This window comes from Sinocyclocheilus grahami, unplaced genomic scaffold (assembly GCF_001515645.1).
Source record: "Sinocyclocheilus grahami isolate Dianchi unplaced genomic scaffold, SAMN03320097.WGS_v1.1 scaffold54.1, whole genome shotgun sequence".
NCBI classification, from domain to species: Eukaryota; Metazoa; Chordata; class Actinopteri; order Cypriniformes; family Cyprinidae; genus Sinocyclocheilus; species Sinocyclocheilus grahami.
The window spans coordinates 3,528,157-3,548,243 of NW_015505233.1; the positions used below are offsets into that span (position 1 = coordinate 3,528,157).

Genomic DNA, 20,087 nt, shown 5'->3' on the forward strand with positions numbered 1-20,087 from the left:
CAATCTTCTACATGTTCACCAGATTGTTAAGGCCAAGGTCAGTTAAAGACCTTTAAGATATTGTTCAAGCCACTGAGGCTACTTTGTCACAGTCAAGAGTGGGCTGTTGAGAAGTGTTGACGACCTCTTTTGCAGGAGAATTTCCCTCCTCTGATGTCCTGTTCCAGCAAGGCAGAGTGGCCAAGAACAGAAGCAAACCAGACATTAAAACACAAGTGCCACTGAAGTAGAATGCCAAGTCATATGACTGAGTCCAGTCAAAGAACCAACCTGTAAGAAAAGAAAAACAGAGACACCATCAGTAAAAGTGTTCGAAAACTCCCCACAGTGAGACATCACTCCATTGGTGGAACCTACAAGGAATATATATATTTTCTTCTGTATTTTTTCTTTAGTACTTTTCTGTTCATGCAAGCTTTTGTCTTCAATTTTAACCATGCTTGTGTTCATTAGCTGCTTCTTACCTACAACAGGTGGCCCGAGGGTGATTCCAAACCCTCCGAAGCACATGAGAATGCCATGAGCCTGACTGAGTCGTTCAAGGCCCACGATCTTGGTAATGATATAGGATGTGAGAGACCAGTTCCCTGAGAAAAATCCAACCATGGCCGACAGAACTTGCAGACCCATGTAGCTTTTAGACACAGGAATAAGAAGCAGAGCCGCTCCTGTGCCTGTCACCGTCAGGGCGTACAGGTACAAGCTGTTCACCCATCGCATGTCTGCCAGGATGCCCAGAACCAGTTTACCAATGCCTGCTGTCATTGAAACGATGGAGACAAGGGGTATTAGTGCAATCCCGTCGATAAGCCCCTCGCTCTGGGCTACGTCCTCCATGAAGAGCACAGGTGAAAACGCCCCTAAGCTGAGCAGGAATATGGCGATGCAGAACGCTATGAAGACACGGTCCTGTAGGAGCTCTACAGTCTCGCACAGGTACCGTCCATAGGCATGCATTCGCTTCTTGATGGCTCGTGCTACTATTGAACAGGACAATATCCCACCTTTTCTTTCCCCTTCACTGTCTTGCAGCTCGGTGGGTTCCTTGAGGAGCAAAAGCTTAATGGTGGCTGTGTTATCGACCGAGCTAGGTGTGGTTTTGAGATCAGAGTCAATGATAATGGCAGTAGGTTTGGTGTAGAGTGCTTCTGGTTCCTCTGTACGCTGTAGAGCAGCTCTCTGTTTTAGGTAGTAACCAGGTAAGTTCAAAGGTCGCATTGGCCCAGCACATACCATCAAGTTGAGCGCCAGTGCTCCAATGATAAGCAGGCAGCCCTCCAATCCAAACAACTCAATGAGCTCATTCTGGAGTGTGGCATAAGTGAACCCGCCCACACTTGTACCTGAGAAAAATTAGCATAATTAACCTAAAGAACCAGGTAATTTAATAAATCACTGTTTTTTGCTATCTGCACCATTTTTTATGTTTTCTAATGAAAGGGAATTATTTATTTTATTGTATTTATTTGTTTCACTTAATTTTCATGAAGCCAAAAATGCTTATGATAGTAATTCAATGCAAATTAAAGTACCAATAAAATATAATAATACACATTTTATTCCATTCCACACCTGTGGTGACAATGCCCAGTGCTAGGCCACGCCTCTTGTCAAAGTACTGGCAGGTTATGGTCAGTGTGGCAGCATAGACAAGTCCGCAGCCAATGCCTTAAACACAGAAACATAAATATATTCTTGAATGCAACATGAATGTAGCATTTCACAACTGTATTTGCACGTTTAAAATATCAGTAACTATACATTTAATGTCAGTCTGAAAAACCTTAATGTAAATTACATTATAGGTAATTATAGGTACATTATAGTACAAAATTTAAACTGTCACTGAAAGTTGTATAATCATAATTAATAGCAACCCTGGCACACTCTGACATTATAAAAACTGTTCAGCACTTCCTGGGCTTAATGAAAATCCTGGACATAAACACATACAGTACCATCATTCGCTATGAATAGTATGATGTGAGAAGATAAATACAAGGCATATTCATAAGCTTTGAAGGTAAAAAAAAAAAATGCATCTGTTTCTACCGGCAAACTGCTATTCATTCAATGCTAATGATGCTTTTATTATCTTACCAACAACAATGCCATAGGAGAAGATGAGGAAAGAGACGCTTGGAGCAAAAGCACTCAGCATCAGACCTCCAGCCACCATCACACCGCTGAAGACAGTTACTGGCCGTGCACCAAAATTATCCACACAAGCACTGCACACCGGACCTACAGAGAGAGAAACAGGAACCATATCTTACTGAATGCAAAATAAATAATCCACAGCACAAATTTGACAACCTACCAAACAATAAAAAAACCATTCAAGTTATCTTTGCCTTATGTACTTGGGTAAAATTTTTGCTGCTTTTCATTTTGAATCTTTTCATTTGATCTTTAATAACTGAATCATTGTGTCTTCATTATTTACCTTGCAATGTTATTTTAATTATTCACTATATTCAGTGCTGAACTCTAAAGCACCAATGCAAAGGCAACACAAATTGCACATTGTTTGTCTTGGCAATAAGCATAACCTGAAATCCTGAATAATATAAATGTATACATACTGTTCTATAGTATAATGACCCTTATATTAAGATCTATTACACAATAAATTATTGGTACCATGTTATATGTCCCCTCACAGGACCAACAGCCCTTTTGTCCTATTAAAGGAACCCTCACTCCAACTCCAGACTGCAAGTATGTTTTTTATATTTAAAGAATTTGCCACTGATGATTCAAACGCAAGTTTTGAGCAGTGTAGAGTAGCACTTGTTGTTTGTCATTTCTCCGATCACAAATGCAGACATGGTTTTATGTTTACGCGGCGCGATGCAACTCAGCGCGTAAAAAGACAGTATAAGTTATTATAATCCGTAATTATGTCCCCACTGGATGCAACAAATGCCTCGTTTATAATGGGTTTGAATGTTTTTGTCTCACCCCTCCGGCCGGACAGGGCATCACAGTATGGTAGTGGCGTAACATTTCCGTTACACGCTTGAGGTATTCGGCCAATCACAACACACTGGATAGCTGGCCAATCAGAGCACACCTCGCTTTTCAGACCGATGAGCTTTGTAAAAATCGACGCGTTTCAGTTCACTAGCTGACTAATGAGTTTATGGTCACCGAATATGTTTTTCTGATGTAAATGTGACGTTACGTGACATTGTATACAAGACGTTATATTGACGTCTTTGTGCGGCTGAAACACTGATTGAGCGATTACATGAGACAGGATACAGATTGTAAAGTTGTACTCTTTATTTTAACTTACCTTTGGATGTTTAGTCATGATTATTTTGTGCTGAAACTGGTATTAATGTGGAGGAGATGATCAGTTCACGTGTGTTACAGCGATCTGTCACTCCACATCAAACAGCGCCAAAACGGCTTATTGTTTGAATACTGCAATACAATGAACAGAATTTGAAATCTGAGACTTTGTTTCATATTTAAAGTACTACCAACGCACAATGCTTATTGCGATATATTGGATGGGAATTGCCCTTCAATGTTCCGTCCATTACCTGAAAACAGGCTAGACTGATTCTCGGGATTTAAGAATCGATATCGTTCCGTAAAAATGAGAATCGATTAATATCGAGATATCGATATTTTTTACCCAGCCCTATGTCATACTATAGTGGTTAAGAGAATGTGTTTGTCTATCTAGCAGTAGAAATAGCAAATGACTCAGCACTGAGTTGCTCCTAATATGGCCAAAATGGCTGGACTCAGGAGAGCATCTAGTGGGAACAGTTTGTGCCATCCAGACTAAATCATTTTGCTGTCTTTATTTTGACGGCTCGTTCTGTACTCTCTGGTATGTGATACATTATATCATCTAACATCACTGCCAAATGCCCTCAAACACACTTACTACTCAACACCAGCCAACTGAATGTTGAACTACACTACATATAAACCTTTCCAAACTAGGGCTCTATATGCTGACCAGTATTGTATTGTATTGTTTACAATACAACCGGAGCAAATGCCGCTGAGGTGAGGGGCGATACGTTTAGACCAAGCGGCAACCTCCCGCTCTCTCTCGTGAAGCCAACAAGGAAGTGACTTAAACTGTAATTCATCAACTGGCCGCTAGAGGCTGGCTGCAAAAGGGAGTCAATCCCATAGACTCCCCATGTTAAAATGCCCAACTTTACAGCAGAAAAAAACATGTTCACAGCCTGGTTCAAAAAATTATTTTGGTCTATATAGCTAATGTTGCCCTTCATGACAACTGTGAGGGGGGTGAATTTTTTTATAACTCATCCGTTTAAATTATATTAAGCCTTAAAGTTCTGCATAATTAAGGGCGTGGCCACTTGAGTGACAGGTGGATTGCCGCCGCTGTCCCCCCCGTCGAGCTAGGTGGGCGTGGTTTCAGCAACCAGCTCCCGCCTCTTTGCCCAACATTAGCGATGTAATTTACACTATTTACTTGAATGAATTTTAATGAGAAACAATGAGAAACAGGTGAATAAAGACTGACAGTCAATGTTTAATGTTTAGAAATGATTATTTCAAGACATGTAAAGCATTTTTGCTCGTTTATGTGGGCCGTCTCAAGCATGATTGCAATGTGTTCATTGTCAAAATCCAAAATCAGATTGTTTTTCATTCTTAAAAAACGCCATTATTTTATTTGAAAAAAATTATTATTTTATTTTATTAACAAAATATTTTAGTTTGTCTTGCATATTTTTTTCATTCGATCAGATAACATATTAAGCTGTTATATGGTCATGTTACAACGTGCCCCTCAGATGTTACAATGTACCCCACCTACGGGGCATGTTGTCACATTTCACTTCCATTTTTTGAGGGTAAATAAAGAAAAACGTATACACTGTAATCCTGAAACAAGGCAACATATTTGTACTAGACACGTGTAAAATTACTGTGGAAAAAAATATATATATTCTAAACCCCTTGTGGATTTACACAAACTGAGAAAGTCAAAAAGTGTTACTTTGTGCCCCGCTCTCCCCTATGTCTGTAAACAAAACCTGACACCTCCGTAACCCAAACACTCACACAGAGACACATTTACATGCACATTCAGCCTGTGTGAAGTTTTACTCTAGCTCATGAAAGGTGACTATGTTTCTGTCTTTCTGCCCTTTCTCTCTCTTGTAAGTAAAGTTCAGAGGATGTTCTTTTGGACTTGTCAATTTGACCCCTGCAATGCCGACAGCAAAAACCGACTAGTATATAACTGTAATGTAAACAAGTAGATCATTTTTCTATTTGTCAGCATGTCTTTTCATGAAAAAGGGCTTTAGAACACTGAGTCAGCAGCATTCTATGAGAAAAAGAGCAGTGTTTTAGTGTGTGTGATCTTTATGTCAGATTAGATTTAGGACACTTAGGACAAAGAAACAGGTATATCTTAGAATTTTTGTCTATTAAAAATAGGTAAACAGACAAAAACAGGACATTTTTACTTGAAAAAAATATTGCATGAGATATTAATATCTTGAAATTATTTTATCTGGCACATTATTGTGGTAACACTTTACAATAAAGTTTCCTTTGTTAATATTAGTTAACTATGTTAGTTAACACATTTTTACAGCATTTATTAATCTTAGTAAATGTTCATTTGTACTAACATGGACAAACAATAAACATCGTAACAATAAACTTGTATTTTATTAATTACCATGAACAATGGTTAATAAATGCTGTAAAAAATATATATTGCACATAGTTTATTTTAACTAATGTTAAGAAATGAGACATTGTAAAGTGTTACCACAATTGCTTTTTTCTTGTTTATAGCATAAATCTAACAAAATCCAATGGATGTAAAACTTACATTATACAATTTTGCTTGCAAAGTTAATTATTCGTGTTCACAAGATGTTTATAACTGATTAAGACATTTTTCAGTGCTATTTCTTTTTGTCTTATACTATTTCAAAACGTTGAACACCCATTTGTCAGCATGTGTGATAATGTGCATTACATAACAGCACCAGAACTCTTGCTGTTTGCACAGGCTGCTTTTTATTAGGAAACCTGCACACTCTCTTTATCTCTCTCCCTCTCACACACAAAAGAGAGAGAAATGATCAGTACTCACTGGTGATGAGTGCCACACCAGACACCATGGATCCGACCCAAGCCGTCTTGCCTTTTCCCTCCTGGAAGGCACTGAGCCACTTGGGGTACAACACCCCGACGGACTGGGGGGATCCAAAGGACAGGAACTGGGCCATGAAAGAGGCCACCACAATCATCCATCCCCATCCACCATCTAAAGCACCTTCACCCTTTACAGCACCCATTCTCAGCACTGATCTTACGCTGACTTCACTTGACACACAGAACTTCAGAAAGAAAGGGAGAAACATCAGTTTGATAGTGTGCAGTTCATGGCAGTGTGACATGCTATCATTTATGCAAAACTGTCATTTTTACATGTATTTAATATGTAATTTTATATATAATCTGCAATACCACATTTAAACTTTATACAAAAATAAGTAACTTTTTAGGTTTCATTGTATACATTAAGGTCAATATATAATAGAAACTGAACTCCAAAAAGTTTAACAGGTGATTAAAAACGGTGAAAACTTAAAATGTTACTACACCTAAAATAGTCACGTTTGCTTATTTAAACGAATCTAAACCTATGATAGGTCACGTGCATGGTATTTATCAACTACCAAAATAAAATGTGAAAATTACAACTGAAAACACAAAACTTAAAAACGCTGAGACTTACGGCAGGTGGATGTTGCTCTTGCTTGGAGAGCGCGGTGGGCTGAACCGCTCGTGCCTGGTAGACCAGGCCAGTCTCACGCGAATCTCTGCTGAGTACCTTCTCGCGCGCCGCCTAGTTTTGAACGCTTCTGGAAAGAGACCACACCTCGAAGGGGGAGAGACCACTGACCGGACTGCCTTCCTTACGCCCTGTTTTATTTAAATTCGTCCAGTTCAATTATGACATCTCGCAGTCGTGAGAAGAACCGGTGCCATTAGCAGCGCGCGGATGCATCTTCACCCTTCAGCGCGCGCAGAGCGGTGCAACGAACGGAAGCGCGCTGAAGTTTCTCCTCAACTGCAGTTCGCCACCTAATAATTAACAGCTATTTTATTCCATAGTAAAACATTAACGTCAATGCTTTATTGTGTATATGCTTATTAGAGAATATTTTGTTCTTTTAAGAGTTGCGCCTTACCAGCAGAGGAGCAGAGAGAAGTGATTACAGAGGAGGTGCGTTTAACATTACAACGCCATTTGTAATCTGCTGTATTTGATAAAGCACCAATGTGAGGTTGGACATTGCAGCCAGTGCACGGGCATGTACTTTTCTCAGCATGCGCTCTTCTATCCCGTGAAATAAAGAACCGGTTCGAAGCTGTTCTTACCGGCCGGACTCGTGTCACGGAGAGATCAACCGGCCAAGCAAAGAACGACTCGAGTCTCTGTTACTTTTGGTTTCTTTAGTTTTTATATTGCGTCCAAGAAAAACTATACTGTTGCTTTAAAATGCTGAAGAAAAATGGTTGTCATAATAATAATAATAGCCTATTATTGTATTTTTATTTTAAATGCTAACGTTTAAAACTTCTATAACTTATATATATATATATATATATTTAATACAATAAAAAACATAAATTAATACATTTCCTGTGCTTAAAATGAAGTCAGCTCATTATCATTGTCTCTGCATCTGCAAGTGAGTTTTCATGACAAAACAGAGATTTTAGTGAAAGGGAACATTATGAATACATCTGTGAGTAAATCTTTTGAAATTTCAATTAATTTCAAGGTTATGTTATTAAAATGACCAAATTAATGAGTAAAAGCAATAAGTTTGAAATAAGCAATAATCTGTTGTTTGTCTCAGATCATGCATCTCTGAAGTAATATGCAAATTTAAAAAATAAAGGAAACCTGTAGGAGTTTTACATCACAATAGGCTTTCACCTCTGTTACTATAATTCACTTATTTGGAGGCAGTAAAATAAATGACATTAAAGAAATATCTGTTTAAATCCAGAGCTGAAGATGTTGAAGAACATGTTTTAGACTCGCCAACAGAGCAAACCTCGTAGACTTCTTCCCACCCTTCTACATCTCTCGTCTCTGTCTGGGTGGTCGGCTGAACTTTTGTGCTGAGGATCAGACGGCTTGGGCTTTAAGCCCACCGAGATCCTGTTCCTGCCCTGTGCTTGTACTGGTTCCCACACTGGTTCGGCCTCCCCCACCCTGACTCGGTAATCCCCTCTGACATGAAAAGAAAGTGAATAAAAAGAAAGAACAGTTAATTGCATTTGCCTCATATCACCTTTTTGGACAACATCTCTTCTTATGCTGCGTGACTGCAGCCCGCAGGGATCTGGGAAACCAATGGGATACTTCTGGAAGGAACATACCCTTGGCTCTAGATTACATTTGGATTAAAACGTCTGCTTAATAAGAAAACATAGAGCTTGACATGATGGACAGAGCAAGTTCATCTACAGTACCAGTCAAGAGTTTAAACACACCCACTCAGGCTTTATTATAATTTTTTTTACAATAGCAGTCATCAAATAAATAGTAAGTATGCATATTAAACAGTGAATAAAGACTGTTTTATGTTTTTCATTTTTTAAATATCTAACACTGCTGCACACTCTTGGCGATCTCTCAAAACTTCACAAGTAGCCGCTTCAGATGCTTTTCCAACAGTCTTGAAGTAGTTCCCATGCATGCTGGGCACATGTTGGTTGTTTTCCTTCACTCGCTAGTTCGTGTTTTTTAATTTTTTTATTAAAACTGTGGTTTTGTAAACAAATTCATACACAAACACAATTTATATTTGTCTACATAACTAGATAAAAGGTCTCAAAGATCATGAGAAACATCAAACAGTCAAATGCGTCCAAACTTTCTACTGATAGCTATTGTGCATCTCTCCTCTATATTAAATTTTCTCTCAGTGTTGATGTTCAATTTGAGTGAGAGTGTGAGAGAAGCTTTGAGTTATGTTTGAGCAGAAATAGCTTACGGTTTAATTTAGTTTGGTTGGATTTGCTGTAATGTTAAGTAATCACCATACTTATTAAGAGCTTTTTTGTCGTTTTTCTTGGAAAAAAAGATTAATCCAATTTCAGAGGAAGTGTAATGAGAGCAGTCCATCTGGAAAACAAAAGCTGTGAGTGACATGATCTCCATGTTTACTATGAGATTTTGCTTCCTCTTTCAGGAATGCTGACTCAACTTGACTAGCATGGCAGAAGAACACAGACCTGGAGTGACCTCTGTGATATCCTGACTCTCCCTTCCCTTTCCCTCTCGTTCTCCGTTATTGACTTGCTTACACATACGGCATCTCCTGATGTTGACTCTTGTTTTGCCACTCCATTCTTACCCTTAAACAGGTCAGCAGCAAATCAAGCTCAAGTCAGCTGAGGGAATGGTAAGAGAAGACATACCTTCTCCAAAGACTGACGCGGGGCAGTGAAACTTTCAGCTTAGCAGCTTCATCTTACTCAACAAATATACAGAGCATCATATCAGTGTAACTTAACTAAACTAGCAAGTCAAAATTTTCTCACCCTACTTTCACCCTTTCATTATTAAATGTAGACCCCAATGATTCATTAATAATTAAAGTGGCTTTTAAATTGTTATTATTTAAATTGTATCATTTAAATAATACAATTATTTTATAATTATTAATAATATTTGACTTTCTCCATGATTGCTACCAGAATTATTTAATTTTGTTATTTAAATGATGTAATACATTATTTATTAAATACTATTTTTGATAAATGTATTATTATTATTATAAAATTGTATTAAAAGTATATAATTTTTGATTTTTGTCATTTTAATTGTATTACAATATTATATAATTATTTATTATAATTATCATTATATTCTGACATGTTCTTCCTGACTGGTAACAGAAGTATTATTCCTATTATCTTATTTTTGTTACTATAAGTATGCTACATTTTTATAATTCTAATTATTATAAAATTATTATAATTATTTATTTTTGACAGGCTCTTAAATAATTGTTACCAGATTTAAAATATTACTAATAATTATTATTTAATTATTAATACTAACTTCTAATTATTACTATTATTATATTGATTTTATTGTAGTTAAGTCATTTCTGTTTTATAGATCTACCAAAAGAAATGGTCAATTGTTACAAGCACCCCTGGCTGTTCCCTACCTGCTAATGCAGTCACATGGGTATATCTATGTTAGCTTTTTCAGAACCCAAACACACTGAACTGTGTGACTAACTATTCTTCGAATCTGTCCGTAATGTTAGAACTTGAGGGTCGGTTTCACACCCTTGACCACCCGAGCCTGACAGAACCGGTCTGAACCAGGTGAGAGTGGCTGTTGCTGGAGAGAAAGCAGCACAGGACAGCTTATGCTGAAATACTTGTGCAGCAGGGATTACCACACAGCTACAGGACTCGATGGGTGTGTGTGTGTGGGTGAGAAAGAGCACTTGCTAAGATATAAGAGTGGTGTTTGCTAATTAGACTGGAAAACTGTGGGGGGGGATTGATGTACAGTACCAAACAGGTGTGTAATGTTAACTGACACCTCAAGAGGGCTGATGTCACAAAGGGTCGCACAATGTACGTCTGTCTATATGTGTTCAACAGTCGCCGTGATTTTGCCAAGTAAAACATGTTCCTGGATCAACATCTTTTGTTGATCCTGGATCAACATAACTGTCCAAAAATATAGACTTAACCCAATCCCTACTCCTAAACCTAACCCTACCCATAATTAATTCCTAAAAACAGTGTGAAATGATAGTTGAATCACAAGGGTGTAGAAGCACCTAACCCTGATCATAAGCCTAAAACAGATTTTCCTGGAAACGTATCCCTAAATTCTGATTGGTTGAAAGGGATGTTGATCCAGGTCAGGAACATGTTGTACTTGGTGAAATCACAGTCACCATGTGCCAACGGAAGGTCAGAATTCAAACGAAAACAGCTTCAGCCAAGAAGTAATTAAAACTAGAGGGTTTTTTTTTTTTTTACAGGTTACCGTTCACACACCTCTAGTTCCGTGAAGAGACAACGGAGGTAAAACGTTACATAATCCTACTCGCAGATAACTCATATTGACACGTGCATGTGCTCTGTCATATGAATTAAGACATCTTGGAAATGATTGACTGAAGGACATATTTTTAAGACTACCTAAATGGAAATTGCACACCCTGAGAAATAGGTCATCACATTTCATTTTTTAATTTCATTTAGAAGCCAAGGGAGCACATGAACAGTCATGTACGGTAGTTTGAAAAATTAGAAATTCGATTTTCTTGTATCATCTAGCCTGTTTCTCACCTTGATTTATTTTTGGTCCCACATTTGACAGTGACCCAACAGTATCAAAACAAATGTTTTGTATCATACATAAATAAAAACAAGCAGTGAAATGCATTAATATTACAAAGAACACAAAGTTTAAGGTGGTTGCAAACAATGTATTTTAGCTACATTTAAAAAAAAAAAAAAAAAAAAAAAGTTGAAAGTCAAACAAATTTGTTTATTTTAAATGTAGCTAAAATAAACTGATTGCAACCACTTACCTTAAAAAGATTTAGTAAATTCAATGAATATTTTTTTTTCAGCGAACTGTATAGGCCCTATAATATGCAACATTAACAACATGACATTCCCGAATAGGAAAATTTTGTATTAATGTATTAAGGTCTCTTGAACCTTGGTTGTACTATCGTCTCAGACAAAACATTAGCAAGGTCTAAAAGTTATCCTTGTTGTAACTGTATTTAACAGCTGTGTCAGTTTATCCGGTTCATGTTTTTTGAGGATGTGGGCATGCTATATAAAGTGCTATTTATTTTGCTATACTAACTGCACTGGTATCTTTCAAATTTTAGATTTTAAATAAACCCATCACCTTTTAATCAATACAAATCAAATAGAAATATATTGATGTGTTCCTTTGCAGAAAGAGACCCGTTTAGGAGACCTGGCTACAATGAGATTGTTTCTTAATTTAAAAAAACGAAAACACAAAACAGCAGGAAATGTGACCTGTCACTCGTGACTTCTGAATCCTTCCCCTAGGATCTGACTAAAACAAAAAAATAAAAGAACCTTCAAAAATCACAGTATCTTTAACAATCCTTAAAATATTCAATGAGGTTAAAACACATAGCGTTATAAGCTAAAGTTTAATAACTTGCACACATTTCAGGTAAGAAAAAAAAAAACACAGAAGTTTTTTTTTTTGTACAAGCATTTAATCATGTTGAGTTAATTGTTCAACAGTACCTTGTTTTGTTGCATCAACATATCAGTTCATGTTTAGGTGTTTTATGACACTGGCATTAAGCAAAATTCCCCAATCTGAATAAGCGTTCAGGGCACTCACTTTACAGCGAGGGCTCTGAGAGAGGTTGAGCTGCTGATCAGAAACCAGTACTGACTTTGTTTTCATAGTGGGTCATGTTTAGATTCTAGCAGGGAGAGACTGGTCCACGACCAGCAGTTGTGGGAAACCTCTATGGCTGTGCAGACACACACACACACACACAAACACTATAATCCCACTATAATACACACGCAGAGAGGCAACAAGTGCAGTTTCAGTACATTTCAGTCCGTCTTCTTTACCATCTACATGCTGCCAACGGGCCACACACACACACACGTCTGTTTTACAAACAAAAACGGCCTAAAATAGACAGACAATAAAACAAAGAAAAAAGTTTTACTGCCACCCCCACGGCAAATGTGATGGGATTTCTTTTCCGCATCTGTGAAGATACACTCATAAAGATTTATCCAATTGAGTGTTGAGTTGTTTATTAAATGGAAAATGTATTACATTTAATGGTCAATCTGTTAAAACAAATAAGATTAAATGGGGCCAGGGAAAGAAAAAAAAAAAAAAGAAAAAAAAGAAAGAAAAGCAGGCATACGCAGCTGACAACCCTCTCTTCCTATACTTTCCTAATCTATTCCCTGAACCAGCTTGATCACTTTACAGAAAAAAAAGGAAAAAGTAAAAAAAAAAAAACGTAAGAATAACGAAATTTAACGGCATGGGGCTGGTTATGGATCCGTCAGTAGGCCAAGCATCTACACCTTCTCCCTTCTCACATTCCCAATCCTTTCGCTCCCCAGTTCAACAGTCCTCTAATTCCATATCCGCTCCAATCCCTTCCAACCTTTGCCCAGTGGAGGATCACCGAGTTGTCATTGTAGTAGTAGTGTAGCCTAGCTTGGAGCAGCCTAACTTAAGGTAGCGCACGGTGTATGCATTAAGGCTGAGAGGGGGGATTCTGTGATGTCACAGAGTGGGAGGAGCCAGACTGCACCATCGGCTGTGCGGGTGGTGGTGGAGGAGGGTGATGTGCTCCAGAGTGTGTGTTTGGGGAGGGAGGCGGCGTCGGACGCTTAAACTTATCTGGGCTGGTGCTTCTCCTTGGGGATGGCCTCTGTATGACGGGAGCAAATACAAAACAAGCTGTGATATACAAAGAGACAGAAAATAGACTTTTAAAGTTATATATCTATCTCAAATGAATGGTGTTCTTTTGAACATTCTATTTATCAAAAAATCTTGAAATAAAAGAATATCACAGTTTCTACAAAAATTGTATGATTGATGCTGAAATCAGTTGTGGTGCTTAAGACAACAAAATGTAAGTTTTATTTTTTTTTGCACTAAATCAGCATATTAGAAAGATTTCCAATGAATCACGAGACCCTGAAGACTGGAGTTACAGCCACAAAACATTCAGCTTTACCATCAAAGAAATAAATTAAATCTAGCCTTGGTGAGCACAAGAGATTTCTTTCAAAAACAAAAGAAAAATCAAACTGACCCCAAACCTTTTAATGGTTAAGTGTAATTTATAACATCCTCTGCTAAACTGTCTACTAGAACAGGTGCATCTCAATAAATTAGAATGTCGTGGAAAAGTTCATTTATTTCAGTAATTCAACTCAAGTTGTGAAACTTGTGTATTAAATAAATTCAATGCACACAGACTGAAGTAGTTTAAGTCTTTGGTTCTTTTAATTGTGATAATTTTTCTCACATTTAACAAAAACCCACCAATTCACTATCTCAACAAATTAGAATACTTCATAAGACCAATAAAAACATTTTTTTTAGTGAATTGTTGGCCTTCTGGAAAGTATGTTCATTTACTGTACATGTACTCAATACTTGGTAGGGGCTCCTTTTGCTTTAATTACTGCCTCAATTCAGCGTGGCATGGAGGTGATCAGTTTGTGGCACTGCTGAGGGGGTATGGAAGCCCAGGTTTCTTTGACCGTGGCCTTCAGCTCATCTGCATTTTTTGGTCTCTTGTTTCTCATTTTCCTCTTGACAATACCCCATAGATTCTCTATGGGGTTCAGGTCTGGGGAGTTTGCTGGCCAGTCAAGCACACCAACACCATGGTCATTTAACCACCTTTTGGTGCTTTTGGCAGTGTGGGCAGGTGCCAAATCCTGCTGGAAAATTAAATCAGCATCTTCAAAAAGCTGGTCAGCAGAAGGAAGCATGAAGTGCTCTCAAATTTCTTGGTAAACGGGTGCAGTGACGTTGGTTTTCAAAAAACACAATGGACCAACACCAGCAGATGACATTGCACCCCAAATCATCACAGACTGTGGAAACTTAACTCTGGACTTCAAGCAACTTGGGCTATGAGCTTCTCCACCCTTCTTCCAGACTCTAGGACCTTGGTTTCCAAATTAAATACAAAACTTGCTCTCATCTGAAAGGAGGACTTTGGACCACTGGGCAACAGTCCAGTTCTTTTTCTCCTTAGCCCAGGTAAGACGCCTCTGACGTTGTTTGTGGTTCAGGAGTGGCTTAACAAGAGGAATATGACAACTGTAGCCAAATTCCTTGACACGTCTGTGTGTGGTGGCTCTTGATGCCTTGACCCCAGCCTCAGTCCATTCCTTGTGAAGTTCACTCAAATTCTTGAATCGATTTTGCTTGACAATCCTCATAAGGCTGCGGTTCTCTCGGTTGGTTGTGCATCTTTTTCTTCCACACTTTTTCCTTCCACTCAACTTTCTGTTAACATGCTTGGATACAGCACTCTGAACAGCCAGCTTCTTTGGCAATGAATGTTTGTGGCTTACCCTCCTTGTGAAGTGTCAGATCAGCAGTCTTCCCCATGATTGTGTAGCCTAGTGAACAAAACTGAGAGACAATTTTGAAGGCTCAGGAAACCTTTGCAGGTGTTTTGAGTTGATTAGCTGATTGGCATGTCACCATATTCTAATTTGTTGAGATAGTAAATTGGTGGGTTTTTGTTAAATGTGAACCAAAATCATCACAATTAAAAGAACCAAAGACTTAAACTACTTCAGTCTGTGTGCATTGAAATTATTTAATACACGAGTTTCACAATTTGAGTTGAATTACTGAAATAAATGAACTTTTCCATGACATTCTAATTTATTGAGATGCACCTGTATGTGATAGCATATGTGAAATAGCATACTAGTATGTGGTTTCAATTTCATCAGTAATGTATGAGGACTGAGAACACAACAACAGGAAAACAAAGCCAAAACCCAGACATTTTAGGCAATTTTGAAATCCCAAATATGACATGTCTGGTGAAAAAAAGATTAAACGGTTCAATAGTTGTACTTTCTGACTGGTCACGCTTTTGCTAAACAAAACTATGCTAAAATTTACACATGAAATGGTCATTGGTATAATCTTCCCTAGTTTATTTGACATATGAGTGTGTTTACATGTGCAAACTGAGTGTGAAAGTGCAAATGTGACCCCTATGAGTGTGTTGGAAGAGTCTGGCTCTGCTGTCACTCCTGGTTTATCAAAACAAGCTGACTTTTTCAAGGCACCACGGGACATGAAAGTGAGCCAGCCACTCTTTGCTAAAACAAACAGTTCACTGTTGCTATAGCCAACAGCTCCCCAACAGGAAAATATAATCCACGACGTTCAAATGGGTATTAGGAAAGCAAAAAGAGGCAACAATAATGAGTGTCATGAATTAGCGACTAATCCAAACCTGTCATTGAATATTATTCTTTGAAAGCCTGAAGTGGTCACCCGTGTAGTAAGAAGTTTAAGTTCGGTATTACCTAATCAAATCAGCTCAGCAGCCATATCTGTTGTAAAGTACATGGAACGGAGGTCAAGTGACTGGATTTGCTAATTGCTAATACTACTGCAAAAGATCACAAAAGCATATCCTAGGAGGAGTTGTTTTTTTTTGTCATACCACTTCCCTTGGATCCATGTGCCCATACATCAAAACGTACAATTAAATACTTTTGGATTTCTTGGTCTCAATACACTACCTCAGAAGTGTGCACAGAATATTTCAATTGCTTACAAACTCAGTCTTGTGAAATGAACAAGCTGGATGCCGCAAAAGTCGTGTTGATGTTTTTGGTTATTTAGTTCGCTATGCAATGAGCCATCCAATTAAGGGACGGCAAGGGTGAGGTTATGTAATCACCTTACCTAGTCAGTCACTTCATAAAAAGTCTCTGCTGGTAAAGAGGGGTCATATTTGTGCAACAGACATAAACATGAGGCTGGATTAATTGCTGCTGCAACATGGCTAGACTTATATTGTTGGCCTTCACTCAACTGGACAATATCCAGAGGGTGTTGTGGAACATACATAAGCTGAAATTGAGACCGGTTGAAAATGATTACTTCATTGCTGTACATTTATAGCTAACTTATTTATCTGCTAGCTAACATTAACCTGATAAAGTGACACATTAAATCCACGTTGCAGTCGCCATTTATCTTAAATGGTACAAAATGGCTTGAAAAGGAAATATACACTCTCACTCAAAGGTCTGGGGTCTTTAAGATTTTTAGAAAGAAACTAACACTTTTAAGTTTTTAACTTTATTAACTTTTACTAAGAACAAATTGTAAAAATTTGAATTAAAAAAAAAAAACTTCTTGTGACCATTCTTCTCAAAGAATTAAAACTAATTTATCCAAGTTTCCCCAAAAATATTAAGCAGCATAGATGTTTTCAACATTGATAAAGAAATTTTTATATTCAGGAAGTAGACCTTTCCTTTTGAAATCAATAGCTACAGTGTCACCTCAACTACTCTAGAGCTGCCATGAATGACAGGAAATGTGATGAAAGACTGTCCAGGTCTTGTTTGAACTGGCATGAACCTGGTCCTGACACACACACAGAAAACATCCTTAAAGTAATTTATAAACCACTTTCTTTGACTTTCCGAACCATTTCTGCCATTTGACATTTTTTCTTACCTAATACTGAGTGAGAGGAATAAATGTTTTGTTTTTTTTACAATCAACAGTCAATCATTAATCTCACCAAAAAGAGTGGCAAGATAAAAAAAATAAACCATGTCAATTCATCAGCATATGAATGAATTGCATACTCTTTTTTTTTTTAAAGTAACATTCCTTGGGAAAAGTAAATTTAAAGTGTGAAACTTTTTATGTATTTTATTTAAAAATGTAGGCCATCCTCACCTGTATGCACAAAAACATGGATGTTTCTGTTCAGCGAGTTTATCTTATCTGGGTTTCTGCATTATGATATAATTTAATATCTCCATTACACAATACAAGACATGGCACCTTTGTGTTTGTTTTGGGTGGAGTAAGTGCACTATCACTCCATCTAACAGGTCAGAATACACTGCAAGGTACACAAAGTCAGGATGCAGCTTTTGTGCTTTATCTTATTTGAATGGCTGAGGATTCACAGTACTGGTCTAATATTAACTTAGACACACAATGGGGATGAGGAAGAGCGTTCTGAGGTCGAGTGTCACCACGTGACTCACAGATGAGTCATCAAATGTGCTGTTTTCAATTCAGCTGAATGGCGTTACAATGGATCTTAACTGAAAACAGGCTGTCCATAACACACACTGCTTTCTGCATGTAAACATCTTGCTCAACATCAAGATGAGCTTGAGCATAGAGTGAGTGTGTAATATATATATATATATATATGCTGGATGTGTGTGTAGGCACCTGTACAGCGTGTGAGGGTCCTGGGTGGATGTGTAGCCCGGGAGACGTGTAGTGGGGGAGTGGTGCTCGGCTCAGCGTGGCCGGAGGGGTGAAACCAACCGTGTGACTAGCATACGACAAACCTAAAATGAAAAGAGCATCTGCTAATCGATTTTATTGAGGTCCTTTATGCTGTTTTTTTTTGTAAGATGCCAAAATTTCTAAACGAACAATGACAGTATGCAGAACAAATATAAATAGCTCAGTAGATCACTCCTCTGAGATCATGAGAAAATGTATAATAACTGGTCTCAGCACAGAAAACTAATGAAAAAAACAGATTGGTTCGGAAAATTATAAATCAGCCTTCCTCAGCAATACAATAGAAAATGTGATTTTCACACCATCAGATGTGCAGTGCTAGTTATTTCATCATGCAGATCTAAATTCATTAAAAAAAAGCACACTTTTTTTATATGATGCAACCCATTAATGCTGTTATTAAAAGCCAGCAATAAACTAAATGTTGACTGTTTTTCTGATTTAAGCTCTCCTTATCAATATTAATCTTTGGTCATTTGAACTTCATAAACTTCTGAATTGCACAACTTGATATACTTGTTCATGAGTTGTTTTTTTTTAAAGATTAATTTAGTTTATTACCTAGTTTATCTATTTTGTGTTTATCAAAACCTACAATACCTAATGCTAATTTAAAAACCATAAAACATCTACATCATCATCAATCTAAAAGATTTATGTTTATAGACCTCAAAGGTTAGCCCTCATTTATCAGTTTAATCTCCGAAAGCAAGATGAGACAGAAAGCAAGACTCTGACCTAATATACCTTCACATCACTGTACAGTACAGCTTGCATAATAATTAACACTCCATAAAAACACATTCGTCTAATCATCACCCTAGAAACTGATCCAAAGGCTGTGTGCCGAAAGCCTGTTGAGTATTAAAATGGATATGAGCCGAAGACAAACCACATCAAATCTTTTAATCATGTACACTAATGTACAACAGTTATTATAGCTATTAAGTTTTTGAAAAAAAAAAAAAAAAAAGTAAAACCATTTGTTAAATGTGTTAAAAAAGTGAAATAATTACAATTTAAAATAGCTGTTAAAGACAGTTGTTGCTATAAAAGAGTGATAAATCTGTGTGGGCACATACCAGGGGAGATGGGGCGGCTGGATGAGGGGGAGGGGGTGTAGGGGATTGGGCTGGACACCGTACGAGCTCTCAGTCCCTGAGCAGACATCTCATTAAAATATCTAGAGAGAGATAGAGAGATATGAAAAACAAACTGCAAAACAAAAACAATCTGGCAATGCATGTTTTCATTATAATTGTTGCTATAACCAGGGTTTAAAATGAACCAGGTCAGTCATACAATGCTCATGTTAAGACCAGTGTGTCTGGTTATTTTCAAGGTTTATCATACATGTACAGAAGGTCATGAGTCCAGTCATCTTTTGTGTTTGTGTGTAATTAATGCACCTCTCATCGTCCATCTCAAGGCTGCTCTCACTCTCTGACAGCTGTCTACACAGTGCCTCCCTTCTCTCCATTTCTCTCTGGAGTTTCCTCTGAAGACGAATGTTCTCTTCCCTCATCTGCCTTTCCTCCTCAATATATTGAGCCCGCTTCTCTGTGTCTGGAGGGAGAGAAAGATGATAGAAAACATACACAGAAAAATGTTACAAAGACATATAAACTGTAATTTAAACCTGTAAATAATGTTTCAGGATTTTGAGAAAAAAACTGAAGCACTTGAATTATTTTAAAAATTCTGGATGAAGTGATACATTTTAAACTTGAAAATACTAAGACATATGTTAATTCATGCTTATCAGTTAAACCTTCTCAAATTGTTATGCTGAAATTTATAATCAATATAAAAAAACTTAAAATAAACAAAATGCATAAACATTTTCACAGTTTGAAGCCTACTATTACAGTTTGAATAAATATAATATATTTATATAAATATTTTATAATATATACACACATCTATTTTTATAACTAATATATATATATATATA

General features: G+C 37.3%; 2 protein-coding genes across 2 annotated transcripts in view; both read right to left on the minus strand.

The window, feature by feature from the left end:
• slc16a9a (solute carrier family 16 member 9a) lies at positions 1 to 7,403 on the minus strand. The gene is made up of 6 exons (XM_016269740.1): positions 6,767 to 7,403; positions 6,119 to 6,365; positions 2,101 to 2,244; positions 1,573 to 1,668; positions 465 to 1,343; positions 1 to 270 (listed from the first exon to the last, which is right to left on the minus strand). The coding sequence occupies exons 2-6, from the start codon at positions 6,321 to 6,323 to the stop codon at positions 65 to 67; spliced, it is 1,530 nt and encodes a 509-aa protein (XP_016125226.1). The 5' UTR covers positions 6,324 to 6,365; positions 6,767 to 7,403; the 3' UTR covers positions 1 to 64.
• A 5,590-nt stretch (positions 7,404 to 12,993) lies between these two features.
• Positions 12,994 to 20,087, minus strand: part of ccdc6a (coiled-coil domain containing 6a) — a gene marked incomplete at its 5' end in the record, with an annotated part of 11,999 nt that continues 4,905 nt past the window's right edge. Inside the window, 4 exons of the mRNA XM_016269741.1 lie at positions 12,994 to 13,499; positions 18,053 to 18,174; positions 19,216 to 19,316; positions 19,543 to 19,699. Coding sequence (XP_016125227.1) covers positions 13,323 to 13,499; positions 18,053 to 18,174; positions 19,216 to 19,316; positions 19,543 to 19,699 — 557 coding nt within the window. The remainder of the gene's footprint in view (positions 13,500 to 18,052; positions 18,175 to 19,215; positions 19,317 to 19,542; positions 19,700 to 20,087) is intronic.